Source organism: Moschus berezovskii, chromosome 15, assembly GCF_049115385.1.
Source record: "Moschus berezovskii isolate FMDL1 chromosome 15, NW_MosBer_1.0, whole genome shotgun sequence".
Lineage (NCBI taxonomy): Eukaryota > Metazoa > Chordata > Mammalia > Artiodactyla > Moschidae > Moschus > Moschus berezovskii.
In genome coordinates, this window is record NC_142474.1 from 21,060,280 (window position 1) to 21,074,778 (window position 14,499).

The 14,499-nt window shown below is 45.9% G+C and overlaps 1 protein-coding gene across 1 annotated transcript; it reads right to left on the minus strand.

Moving 5' to 3' along the window:
• Nucleotides 1-927: 927 nt before the first annotated feature.
• Nucleotides 928-14,135, minus strand: LOC148775362 (short palate, lung and nasal epithelium carcinoma-associated protein 2A-like). The gene is made up of 8 exons (XM_088843631.1): nt 14,041-14,135; nt 10,712-10,872; nt 8,967-9,081; nt 5,991-6,098; nt 4,826-4,978; nt 2,129-2,210; nt 1,037-1,100; nt 928-947 (listed from the first exon to the last, which is right to left on the minus strand). Exons 1-8 carry the CDS (start codon nt 14,133-14,135, stop codon nt 928-930), a joined length of 798 nt encoding a protein of 265 aa, XP_088699757.1.
• Nucleotides 14,136-14,499: the final 364 nt, after the last annotated feature.

The following is a 14,499-nucleotide window of genomic DNA, read 5'->3' on the forward strand; positions in this document are numbered from 1 at the left end:
TCCACAGGCCCCTGTGTGTGTGTGTCTGTGTGCGTGTGTGAGGGTGTTTATCCTCCCTCAGCCCACGGCCCAGGGCCCAGAGCGCAGCCCTCACCAGCAGGCAGGCAATGCAGAGGTTTTCCTCATCTGTGCTCTTTAATTTGCGTCTGGGATTTCATAAAGTTCATCTGAAATAACAAATCAGTAGCAGTTCTCAGGTTCCAGCACTGGAAGCTGAATAGAAATTGGACCCTAAATGCTGAAACCATTCAGCGGGTCAGACTTGACAGCCATGGGACCTCTCACATGTCACTCCATCTCTCTGAGCCTCAGTTACTTCATCTGTAAAATGGGTATAATGACATTACCCATCCCTATAGGGTCATTGCAAGGATCAAATGACATAGTATATAAGAAGCACAGAGCAATGGCCCAATGAACTAGGTCTGTGGCTATTTTCTAGAAGAACTGCCTCCAGGACCCTGACCCATTTCTATTGCCCCCCAGCCCCAGCAACCCCAGTCTTGCCAGAGATCCAGGTCAAGAAGAGCTTCCAGGGGTTGTAGGTGAAGCCATAGCTCATCATAAGAAGTGAAAGGTGAGGGGCAGTGTTGATTAACTATCTACTGGATAGTACGCTCTTTCTGCTTTTTCTTTAAATCCACTCGTCAGCTTGGCAGCGTTTACAATCTCCTTTCACTTGGGAGGAACCCAAGGCTCAGAGAGGTGGAGCCAGTTGACCCCCACCCCGCAGTTGCTAAGAAAACATCCAGGATTTGAACCCAGATCTGGCCTGTCTTCTTTCTCACATCATTCTGGACAGCAGGTTCTGCCAGTGTGACAAAGGAGGGATAGAAGCTCTCAGAGGCCCACAGAGGCCATCAGTCTGCAGGGACCCCTCTGGCCACACTTTCCTGACTTGCTCACAATGAAGGGTCCTCAGCTTCTCTAGGGTCCCCTGACCAGACCTGCCGGTGCGGCAGGCATAGAGCAACGTGCCCTCCCCTGTAAGGATGCATAGGGAGCCCCTTCACCACTTCCCCAGGCTGTGACTTACCAATGCGGTTCTTAACATAATCTGCATCCAGGCTTTCAAAGAAACTGCGGACTAGTGGGCACAGCTGAGGGTCACAAGGAGCCAGGGAAAGAGAGAGACACAGAAACGCAGGGAGGGAAGGAAAGAAAGAGGTCAGGAGGTGAGGAGGAGAGGAGAGACGTAGAAGGAAGAGGACTGGTTATTTTCTGCTGTGAGCACCTGCCCACCCCCATAGAGATGCTCAGTACTGGGGGCCCCAGAACTTCTGACCCTTAGGATTCTAGAACAGTGGAAACCTAGAAGGCCCAAATCTGAGATCCAGAGGACACTAGAATCCTAAAACCTCAAAACATTAGAATCCTAGAACCTTGAAGAATCCAGACTTTTAACATTTCAGAACGCTATGCCTTGAAACCTTGACCTCTGGACTCTGAAACTTTATAGAGTTAAATGAGGCCCTGGGAACCATAGAGAAATGGTTTTGTGTTTTTCAGTTTTTTCTGTGCCTACAGTTCCCTGAGGATGTTGTTAAAATGCAAATTAGTGAGCAGCAGTTCTGGGGTATGATCTGAGTCTCCATTTGTAACGAGTGTCCATGGGAGGTCAGTGCTGCTGGTCTGAGGAACACACGTTGAGCATGACTCAAGTTCAGTAAATCACAGAAGACATGGAGGACTTTTTTTTTTAAATAAAGCCTGAGTCCCAGCCCCCTTCCAGAGCTGACTGATGCAGAATCTTTGAATTTGGGGCACATGGTGTACACAGTTATTTATATGGTGCACATGAATCTGAAGTACGGTATGTACAGATTTCTTTTTATTTAAATGACTTAAAATTATGTTGAATGAAGAAAAATATTAGCTAAAAGGCCTACTGGCAGCCCATGGGTATGGTAAATGGTTCAAGTGTGGGGCCGAGTGATTTCAACTCATATCAGGCGCCTGGTCATCTCCTCCCCAGGCCAGGCTGAGTGAAGGGGGGCAGGTAGCAACTGATTGCCCCAAGGGAGTTGCCCCCTTAGAAAGGAAGGTGCCAGAGAGTACAGTCCAGCCAGGGGAAGTCACACCTGCCCCCACCATGCCTGGATCTGCACCCCAGGAGTGGGGGACTCACCTCGTACTGCGTTACCAGGGACAACACTTCATTCACGAGGTGGACTGCAAAGTTCACAATCTCATTGAGCAGTCCAAATCGCCTGGAGAAGAGACGAAACTGATAAAGGTCAGTGAAGTTGGCAGAGCAGCCAAGCAAGAGCAGTGGGAAGAGGGCAGAAGATGGTGGGGCACCTTGAAGCCAGGTGCCTTGGACCTCTACCCAGGGCGATCATCACTTAGAACCCCATGGCTGACCCACAGCCCACCCCAATAGCCCATGAGAGTCTCATCACAATCCTGAGACGTCATTGATCCAAACATCCATTCTTCTATTCGTCCATCCGTCCTTCCATCCGTCCATTCCTCCATCCATCCATCCATCCATCCATCCTTCCATCCATCCATCCTTCCATCCATCCATCCTTCCATCCATCCATCCATCCTTCCATCCATCCATCCATCCATTCCTCCATCCATCCATCCTTCCATCCATCCATCCATCCTTCCATCCATCCATTCTTCTATCCATCCATCCATCCATCCTTCCGTCCATTCTTCCCTCCATCCATCCATCCATCCATTCTTCTATCCATCCATCCATCCATCCTTCCCTCCATCCATCCATTCTTCTATCCATCCATCCATCCATCCATCCTTCCATCCATCCATCCGTCCATCCATCCATTCTTCCCTCCATCCATGCATCTAGTCACCCATCATTCATTAACATACTTAGAGAGCACCAACTATGTGCTCAAAGGCAAGACTGACTGCTGACACACAGATGGGCAAGGCACAAGCAGCTCCTAATGTGGGGCCTGAATATTGGGTTGGATAAAAGTTTCCTTTGGAGTTTTCTGCAGGAGCTTATGGGAAAACCCAAAAGACTTTTTGGCCAACCCAGTATTAACAGGTTTTCCTAAGGCTGACTCCTTCCCACCTTCAGCTCTCAGTGTAACTGTCACCTCCTCAGGGCAGCCCCTGTGACTGCTTGCCTAAGGGGGGCTTTCTGTCATAGCGCCCTGGTAGGTGTGCCCTTCTGCCCAGGGATGACTGCAATCGAACATCTTCCATGTGGGTTCTTTACTGCTGGACTGAATGCTCCCCTGTCTGTCGTTCCCTCCAGAGACTAAGCGCCATGAGAACAAGCACCTTGCCAGCAGTCACCAGGACTTTCTCCTGAGCTCAGGATGGTGCCTGCCTGTATGGAGCAGCTCTCCACACATTTTTGGCTGAAGGAATAAATGAAGCAAACATACGATTGGATATTTAATGACACCTTGTGCCAAGTAGTGTGAAGGGCAAGAGTAGAATCTTATGAGAGAGAAAAAGAGAAACCTTGTTTTAGACCCCAAACAATGAGACACACATGGAAATGGAATGCAGGAAAGGTGTCCTAGATGCCTGAGCAGCCCGTGCACAGGTCTTGAGTGGAAGGAGTTTGTCTGAGGCTCAGAGCAAAAGCTTGTGGGTCTAGGGCAGAGTAGGCAAGGTGTGGATCCAAATCAGGTAGAGCCTAGATGACCCTGGGAGGGTCTGAGATTGCATCCAAAGTGGAAAGAAAAGCCCCCTGAGAGTCTGGAGCAGCAGAGTGGAGTGCCATTTTACAGACACGGACACTGAGACCCAGAAGGCAGGATGGTTTCCCTGGCACTATAGACTAGGCAGTGTCCGTAGGGCTCAGGCTTTTGGATTAACATCTCAGTCTTCCCAAGTGCCGGTGGGCTGCAGACCTATCCTAGCTTTTACTTTGGGGATCTGTAGGCAAACCTGTGATCAGATACCTGTTGGGCAGGATGAACTGACCTCTGTCCATGATTCAGCCTTGTTATCTGCTAAGGTCAACTTGCCCCAGCCTTCAACTCCAGACTAGTTCTCTCTCAGCCAGAACCAGGATCAGCCTTTCTCCTTCCACCCTCTTCCCAGGATTAAACATGTTCTTTCAAGCACACAGTTTAAGATGTAGATTTGGTGGGTTACTGAAGATCAGTGATTTAAATGGAGAGGACTCAGTTTTCAAGATATCATTCTTTGGAAGTTTTCAGTGGGTAGAGGATGGTTTGGGGACAATCTGAAATTAGAGTCCATAGTAGGGAGAATGGCATTGAAACATGTATATTATCATATGTGAAAGGAATTTACTATTCATCTTGCCCTCTCCTAGCTAGAGGCAGGAAGGCGAACACAGTGAATTATTATTATTATTGAGGGACATTATGTAATATGAGACGGGTCAGTTCTTCAAGTAGACATAAGAATGCTAAATATGCATGCATCTAATGACAGAGCTTCAAAAAGCATGAAGCTAAAACAGACAAAGCTGACAGGTGAAATATGGCAATTTACAGTTGGAGGGGTCAGCACTCCGGTCTCAGTAAGGGGAAGAACAAAGAGACTGAAAGTCAGCATGGATATTATTTTCACCGAGAGCTTAGTGTGTGCCAGGCTGTATGGTAAACACTTGGTTTTCTCATTTGGCTAACACAGTAGCCTATGAGTTATGTATTCTTACCATCCTTCGTTTACCGACGTGAAAACTGAAGCATCTAGAGGCTAAATTGATTACAAAACCATAAGTTAGTGGCAAACCTAACCTGATTCCAGAGTCTAACCTCTTTTTTCCATACTCTGCTTCCTCCCAGGTAAGGAATAGGGCTGAAATTATGAGTCCCAACTCCTCTGACATCCCCACTCTGCTGAGACGTGTGGACCTGACCTGCCCAGCACGGTGAGTCTGATGCTCTCTTGATCACTCCTGCATTCTTCCACGACCACCTTGGAGACTTCAGTGTCTTCATCAGTTTCAACGCTGACACTGTACTGGAGGACCAAGTTGAGGGCCAAGTCGACAATCTCACCAAACACAGGCCTGCAGGGAGAAAGGTTCACAGTGAACAGAGGTGGAGAAGTCTCTTCACATTGCCCACTTTAGTCCTTCTCTTGTGCATACATTATATGGGATGTCTAAGGACAAGTACAGGCCTGGTGTGCTACGGTCCATGGGGTCACAAAGAGTTCAATAGGACTTAGCTGATGAACAACAAATGCACAATGCAAATACTATCTGTTTTGTTTATGGAATTTACATTTTTACACTAGGATTTTTTTCTCCTGGCCACAAGGGTTTGGCTCATGGGAAATTTATATAGAGTATCACACCAATGATTAAAAGAAAAATGAGTTAACATTTCCTAAGAGAATACTTGGAGAAGGAAATGGCAACATTAGGTATTTCCAAAAAGGTATTTTACCTGGATTAATCTACTTAATCTCTACAGCAATACCATTTCTGAAAGTACTATCATCATCTCTGTTTTCAGAATGAGGAAACATGTGGAATAGAGAAGTTAAGTCACTATCTCAGGATCGCATCACTACTGAATGGTGAAGTCATATGCACTTTAATTTATAAAGACTCCCACATGTCTCTGCTTCCTATCTCTCTGTATCTTCAAAATAATTAAAAGACCTAGAAGTTATATTTTCCATATAATTTTCACATGCTCTTCATTACATACTGTACACTGCTATACGGCCCATACCGATCACTGCCATTTAAAGAGAATCTTGAGAGAAAAAATGATGCTGGGGTAAACTTTGCCAAAGAGTTACAAGTTTTTGTCTTCTCAATTCTCAAGTTTTATAATTAGAAAAGTGTTAAGATTTTGGAAATGTATTTCATGGGGGGATTTTTCTAAAAAAGAGATTTGATTATAGGAAAAGTTCGCTAGAACATTAAAGGTTAGGATTCTAGACTTGCAAAGACCTCCTTATTTCACAGATTGGGAGCCTAAGGGTGGAAATTGCCTGCTTTCAAATTGGAGCTCTATAGGTCATACTGCAGTGCATCTCCCAAACGTCAAATTCCAAGACATACTCACAGCGTCACGCTGACTTCAGCAGTGATGGGGATTTTCACGGTAGCACCTTGGCCATCAGAAATCTTTTCGAATGTGATATCCAGGACGTGCAGGTTACTGATTTTCACCCTGTGCAAAAACCACAATTCACCCTTGTCATTCCTCTTGACAGCCATTGCTGGGCTCTTGTCTATGCCAGCGTTGTGCTGAGCGTTTGAGCCTCATAGACCTTGCCTTTGGTCTCATGAGAGTCCTGCTCAGGGATTGGATTCTCGCCCTTGGATGGCATGGCAGACTGAGGATCAGACAGCTGTGATTTCCCTCAAGACTCCAAGGGTGAATATGTGCCAGAGTCAGAATTTCTTCTTTTTCATGAAATTGATACATAGTAGCTTTACAATGTTATGCTAGGTTCAGGTGTGGGGCTTCCATGGTGGCTCAGAGGGTAAAGAATCTGCCTGCAGTGCAGGAGACCTGGGTTTGATCCGTGGTTTGGGAAGATCCCTGGAGAGGGAAACGGCAACCCACTCCAGTATTCTTGCCTAGAGATTTCATGGACAGAGGAGCCTGGTGGGCTCAGTCTGTGGGATCACAGTCAGACATAACTGAGCGACTAACACTTTCACTTTTCATTAGGTTCAGGTGTACAGCAAAGTGATTCAGATATAGATAGGTATAGATATAGATGTATTTTTATTTCAGATTCTTTTCCCTTATAAGTTACTACAAATATTGAGGATGGTTCCCTGTGCTATACAGTAGGTCCCTGATGGTTGTCTATTGTGTATATAGTACAGTGTATATATTTATGTCAAACTCCTAATTTAGCCTCCACACTGTTTGCCTTTTGGTAACGGTGAGTTGTTTTTTATGGCCATGAGTCTTTTTGTGTAAGTTCTTTCGTATCATATTTTAGATTCTACATATTAGTGCTATCTATGATATGTGTCTTTCTCTCTCTGACTTGCTTCATTTAGTATGATTATCTCTATATCCATTCGGGTTTTGCTACAAACAGCATCATTTCATTCCTTTTCATGCAGAGCTAGAGTTAGAACCTGGAACTGCTTGATTCCCAGACTTTACGTGTGGGCCACCTACATGGTGTGAATTCTAGTTTCCTCTCTCCTGAGACCATTCAGACTTTTATACTCGGTTATAGTCAGAGAAGAAAAGTCTTATTCTTGGGGAAAGGGAATTTAGGCACCAGCAAACAGGTAGAGGTGGAGGTGAAGAGACCCTTCATCCTGACCCCAAAATCACAGCAGAGAAAGCCTAAACCCATGAGATACCTGGACAGCCCCCGCAGCCCTCTGATTTTCCCAAGCTCTCGTGGAGTTGGCCTCAGACCACTTCTACTCTGCAAGAACACACAAGGTTTATTCATCTTCCCTGGTGGCTCACTTGGTAAAGAATCCACCTGCAATGTGGGAGACCTGGGTTCAATCTCTGGGTTGGGAAGATCCCCTGGAGGAGGGCATGGCAACTCCCTCCAGCACTCTTGCCTGGAGAATTCCCATAGACAGAGGAAGCTGGCAGGCTACAGGCCAAGGGGTTGCAAAAAGTCGACAGGACGAGCGACTAAACACAGAACAGCACAGCACTCTAAGAGCAACCCTTTGTCTACGTGAGTGACTCAACCGACTATGGGCTTCCCTGGTGGCTGAGCTCGTAAAGAGTCCACCTGCAATGAGGGAGATCTGTGTTCGATCCCTGTGTTAGGAAGATCCCCTGGAGAACGGAATGGCAACACACTCCAGTATTCTGGCCTGGAGAGTTCCATGATCTGCATAGTCAATGGGGTTACAAAGAGTTGGACCTGACTGAGCAAATTTGACTGTGTAGATCACAACAAACTGTGGAAAATTCTTCAAGAGATGGGAATACCAGACCACCTGACCTGCCACCTGAAAAATCTGTATGCAGGTCAAGAAGAAACAGAACCGGACATGGAACAACAGACTGGTTCCAAATTGGGAAGGGAGTACATCAAGACTGTATGTTGTCACCCTGCGTATTTAACTCATATACAGAGTACATCATTTGAAATGCTGGGCTGGATGAAGCACAAGCTGGACTCAAGATTGCCGGGAGAAATACCAATAACTTCAGATATGCAGATGAGAGTGCCCTTATGCCAGGAAGCGAAGAACAACTAAAGAACTTCTTGATGAAAGAGAAAGAGGAGAGTGAAAAAGCTGGCTTAAAATTCAACATTCAAAAAACGAAGTTCATGGTAACTGGTCCCATCAGATCATGGTAAATAGAAGGGGAAACCATGGAAACAGTGATAGACTTCATTTTTTTGGTCTCCAAAATCGCTGCAGATGGTGACTGCAGCCATGAAATTAAAAGACCCTTGCACCTTGGAAGAAAAGCTATGACCAACCTAGACAGCATATTAAAAAGCAGAGACATTACTTTGCTGACAAAGGTCCATCTAGTCAAAGCTGTGGCTTTTCCAGTAGTCATGTATGGGTGTGAGAGTTCAACTATAAAGAAAGCTGAGCACTGAAGAATTGATAGTTTTGTACTGTGCTGTTGGAGAAGACTCTTAAGAGTTCCTTGGACTGCAAGAAGATTAAACCAGTCCATCCAAAAGGAAATCAGTCCTGGATACTCATTGGAAGGATTGATGCTGAAGCTGAAACTCCAATACTTTGGCCACCTGAGGCAAAGAACTGACTCCGTGGAAAAGACCCTAAGGCTGGTAGGTTGAAAGCAGGAGGAAAAGGTGATGACAGAGGATGAGATGGTTGGATGACATCACTGACTCGATGGACGTGAGTTTGAGCAAGTTCCTGGAGTTGGTGACGAACAGGAAAGCACTGGCTTGCTGCAGTCCACGGGGTTGCAAAGAGTTGGATACAACTGAGCGACTAAACTGAACTGAGGGACTTCCACTTTCACTTTTTGTCTTTGATATTAAACTATGTCCCCAAAGAGATGTATTCTCTTTTCTAGGAACAAAGATCTCCACATGAAGCATCAACTCACCCCGTAAGCTTGTTCACTGCTTCAAAAATTCCAGAAATGAGTTGTCCCAACAAGTCCTTAGCTTCCTCAGTCTGCCCCGGGTCCTCCTCAGCGGTCTGCAGTTGCTCCAAGATAGCTGCAAAAACAATCTCCACTTAGTGTGGCACACAACTCATGAAGCAGCTCCTATGCACCAGGTACTAAATGAGAATATTTGTCTATTTTTATTTCATTTAATCTTTGTAACAACTGCATAAAGTAGGTATTACTAATATCTGCACTTTCAGATAAGGAAATAAAATATCAGAAGTTTTAGAAATTGATCAAAGTCACACAGCTAGGAGGCCTTGCTCTTTTTATGCCACCTTCATGCTAATACATACTCATTATTCATCAACAAAGCAATCAACCCAGTGAGCAGGCAATAAGTATTGATTCCACATCAGCTTCTAGCAGTGAAGCACTCATGAGCTGCTCATACAAACAAAACAAATGTAGAATAAAATAAGAAATGGAAAATCTAGAATCAAAGAAAATATACGGATTGTCAACTAGGAGTCTAGGAATGACAGCTTTGCATAAGGCCTAGAAAAGGGTTGACTAAAGAAGAGAAGAAGAACAGAGACTCCTAATGGACAGAGGAAAGAGGGATTTGATAGAGGAAGTGACATGGCAGATGTGGAATGGCACATTTGAAAAATATTAATAAAATATGAGTAGAAAATAATTCAAATGGGAAACAACAAGGCAACAACTAGCTCAAAGAATAAAAAAAATGCTGCAAGAAAACGTGTGAAATCAAAGGACTGCAACGTGGCTCTGCAGTGGACAGTACCTAGTGATAATGATGCAGAGATGGAAACTACATCTGGTCTTATAACTTACTAGGTGACTTTGATGCAGACACCTCTGCTTCTGTATTCAGAAGCATTGCTGTTTTATCAGCAATGAAATTGGAAAGTGGGTCCGTCCTGTATCTATAAGGTTGTCTAAGCCGTGGCAAGGTTTAAAGGGCAGTCTTTTATAGAAGTTAGCTTCTCCCACCAACAATGTTTAACAATGTCCCAGTAAAGTTTCCAAAAAGTGAAAAGAAGACCAAGGTCTTTCAAGAAATTAGAAAGACAAGGAAATATGATTCACTAGAAAGATAGGTAATTTTAAAGCTACCTAGGATAGGTAGAGATTCTTTACCAGTTGGTTAATACAAATTACTAGGTAAATTGGATGACCCAACAGAAGAATACGCTACAAATATAAATATTTCACTGACAATACATAAATGGCTAATAAATATGAAAAAAATGAGTGAATGCTTTCATAATTATAGAAATGCTGTGATGAATTATAACCTGTCATCTGTGAGACTGGAAAAAATTTCAGTTGTCCAGACCAGTGCAGTCAAGAGAGTAGAAAATAGATCCTCTCACAAATGATTGGAGAAACTATTAACATAAGGGATTATTTGTCCATATGTGCTGTAAATTAAAATATGCAAGCCTTTTTGACCTTTTGAAATGTCACTTTGAGGATTTTATCCTGTGACTATATTAGCAAAGTTGACCGTGATATAAGATGTAAAGTGATATTCAGCTAAGTATTTCCTGTTTCTAGAAAAATAATAAACAAATGAACCAGGAACCAGTTGGTCACCTCTCTCAGTAAACCACCCATAATGAGCAGCCCCTGCTGGCAGCTTTTGGTAATACAGGCATAGTATGTGGGAAGCAAGCTCCCAGGCCCTCTGATCATCCCTGTTGTTGACTTACTGTCAAGTGTACTGTCAAGGTTGACAAGTCCTTTCTCAAGACCAGATTTCAGCTTCCTCAGAACATCCTTGCCAAGATTGTCAAGAAGAGATGCTGAGGTCCCAGCCAGCAGGCCGCACAAGAGAACAAGTTTCCAAAGCTGAAACATCTTGTCCTGACACCTGGACAGTCATGGGAGGAACAGGAGTGAGAATTACCCACAGGGAAATGGCATCGTGGATGAGCACCTAGGACTCTGACACTCAGCAGTCCTTGAAGATAGATGCAGTTACCTCTGCTCTTACAGACGGGCAACCCAGGGCCAAAAGCTGGAGCAACTTGCCCAGAAATCAACAACCAGTGAATGAAGGAGTTACTATTTGAAAAGTCATGGTTGGCTCCAGGTCAGTTCTCTTTACTAGAGGTCCTTTGCACATGCTGGCTTCTTTGCCTGGAACATATCCCTCTTCTTTTCATGTTTAGCTGAATCACTTCTTACTGACTTTCCAGCTTCAGTAGGACATCGTGTCCTCTTGAACTCTCCCCAGAGACTAGGTTAGGTGGACTCACTCCACCATTTTGCTGCCTTAATTCACTGCTATGAGTCTTGGGTCCCAATCAGTGACAACTTGGCTGCCTTCCCCACCAGGCTGTGAATTCCTTAGAGGAGGAATTGTGACTTATTTCACAATGAGTTGGAATTCCCAACTCATAGTAAAAAACTGCCGCTAGTAAGTACAACAAAATAAAGTCTGCCAAACAATAGCATGAACAAATAAGTGGGCACCACATCATGATGCTGCATTCATCATCGATCTGACATTTCTCCTAATTGAATCTATTTCTTAGTTTGCTCCATTCAAAATATTAGCTAATTCAAGTGGCCCCACCCCTCTGCCTCTTGTCCTTAGAGCCTTCTGAAAGGCTTCCCTGGTACCTCACAGTAAAGTTTGCAATGCATGAGACCCAGATTCGATCTGTGGATCAGGAAGATCCCCTGGAGAAGGCAATGGCAAACCACTTCAGTTATTCTTGCCTGGAGAACTCCGTGGACAGAGGAACCTAATGGGTTACAGTCCATGGGATCTCAAAGAGTCGAACACAACTGAGTGGCTAATTTAATCCCTATGCTTCTTGTTCCCAAAGCCTTCTGTAGGCCTCCACATGGAGTGACATTAAGGGGGAAGCCCACCATTCACAAGTTTGAAGAAAAATACTTACAAAGTCCTTGCTCCTCTGCACAGTCTCCTGGAATTCTGCTGGGTGGTGATGGCCCTTTTATATTGATGGCAATGGGGAGGGAGGCTGCCCCTGGAAACAAGCTCTGGGTCCAGAGCCATCCAAGGAGACTCCAATGAAAATAAGCCCTGTCCAGAGTGAACAGAGAGACTTCCAAAGCAAAGGTCAGCCAGGATGCTTGAGTTGGATGGCGATGGAGAGGACTTCGTTCCAAGACTAAGAGCAGGTTCTCATGGAACCTCCAGATACCAAGATGGTGGCCATGCTGGGGGTGGGGGCTGGGGTAAAAACTGAGAATGGATGAATTGGAGAATATTCTGGTAGAAGGATCCATAGTGATCATCCAGCTTAATTTTATCAGCATTTGCAAACTCAGGCTCAGAGAGGGAAAGCAGCCAGCCTGTAAGAGAGGGACAGAGATGGGGCTAGACTTGTGGCCCATGGCATCAGGGTCAGTGACCAGTGAGGTCTTTCTTCCCAAACCTTCTCTTGTGTCCGAGCGCTCTCCATAACATCCCTCCCAGTGGAAACAGTCTCAGAACAAATGTTTGCAATGATGGGTTGCTCAGGACTCACCCTCCCCATCTGCCCACCCCACTGAGTCAGTAGGGCTCCTCCTGAGAGTGAATACAGGCCGCCTCTGTACAGACCCCATCTGTGCAGCATCCCTCTGCACACTTTCCCCCAGCCCCCTACTCTCAGTGCAGCTGCAGGAGGTAAGCTCTCCCCTTAAACCAGAGTCCCCATCACGGCCCTGTGTCACCTGTTCACTGCCACCCCGAGCTCATCACCTCTTTCTCACGGCCCTACTGTCTTCCTTCTTTTCCAGAAAAATACCAGCATCATTGCTGCCTTGGCCCTCTGCACAGACCATTCCCTCTTTACACAACGCTGCTCTTGAAGCCAGTGTGAGTTTGGTCCTGCTATTCAAACTCACAGTAAGTCCTGACTTAACACAATTATAGATTCACGTCAACTCCTCCCTTTAGGTGACAACTCCAGAGTCAACTTACCACATTGGAAACATAACAGACGTCAAAGCCACAGGAGAGCTTAGAGTTCAACTTAACCTCCTTGCTGGGAAGATTGGGGTACCTATGGTCCAGAGAAGGAGAAGGACTCAGCCAAAGCTAGACGCGAATTGAACCTAGCTTATTTTCCTCTTCCATTTCACGTGCTTTAGTTCTGTTGAGGTTTTCCACCTGGGCAATATAGTTTTAAAAGAAAAGATTAAATAAAATTATCAAATAAGTTTGCTTAAGCTATGGATACCTGAGCTCCTCTCTATATACGTAGAGTCAGGGGCTGCAGGGTGGATGACCAGAAGTGGAGGTAACTGGACTAGGGTGGCTCAAAGGTACTTTTGCCCTTGAGTTCTAAGAGCTCTGATCCCAACACCATCCTCCGGACCCCACCTCTGCCTCGACATGACTGCTCACCACTAGGTGCTTATCTTGCTTCACCTTGCTTTTTCATTTCAGGAGCAACCAGGCAGGGGTGTTACTGTCGTTATATCTTGACTGAGGAAAGTGAGGCTCAGAAGGGAAGGATGCCTTGCTCAGGGTGGAATAGATGGGAAGGGGCAGATCTCGAGAGGGCACCCAGTTCTGCATCCTCTCCCATTGAGATCAGCTGTACCAACTCTCAGCCTCTGGGAGCAGCAGCGAGTCTCACTCTTTGGCCGCAGTAAGTCCAGGGCAGTACCTGGCCAGTTGCTTGTCACTGCAGGACTACTTTCACCATTGGTGCTCAAGACAACTGGCTAAATAGGTTTGGAAAGCTCCATTTTCTAGTTGAGGAAACCGAGGTTCAGGGAGGGAAGGTGACTGGCTGACGTCTCACAAGGACAGGAACCAGCATTTGCGATCTCAGGGAAGGACCTTTCTCTCACCTTGAGGCCAACTGGTGGGGCAGGAAAGTCCTTGCGCTTGAATACCTGTTTATTCCTGACTTCTGCTGTTTGAGTTGGTTGTAATGCCTGGTGCATTGGGCGCGTATCAACCCGGAACACTCGGTCCAGGAAGCCCAGATGGGTGCCCACTTGGCATCAGGCTGGGAGCACCGGTAGAGAGCTCCAGGCCACTCAGGGTCAGTCTCCTCCGATCACCTACCTGCACCTCAGCAGGAACCTGTGACACTTTGACGTGAACGCGGCCAGGTCAAAGTAGGGGTAGGACCAGAGGCTTGGGGAGCTAGTGTTCCTCATGCTGACTGTGGTCCCGTCATCAGAGCACAGGGCAGGTGCCCAAGCCTGGGGCTGGGACACGGAGGACCCCACCCATCTGAGCCTTGGACTGGTCAGCAGACTCACCTCCCAGGCTGTATATGCCCAGTTCTGCAAACGTCCAGGCCCTTACTCCCCTGGTTGTGGGCACAGAGCTGAGGGTTGTGCAAAGAGAGTTTTTCTGCCTCAGGAACACAGCCCAAGGGGCTGGTGTGATGTAGTGAGTCCAGACCTGGTGTTGGCCCCAGGCTTCAGTTGCCTCTTTGTAAAATGCGAGACAACTCCATGTCTAGTGGCAAAATGGAAATTACAATACCCCAACTCTGGGGTTGGGTGGACTGGGTTT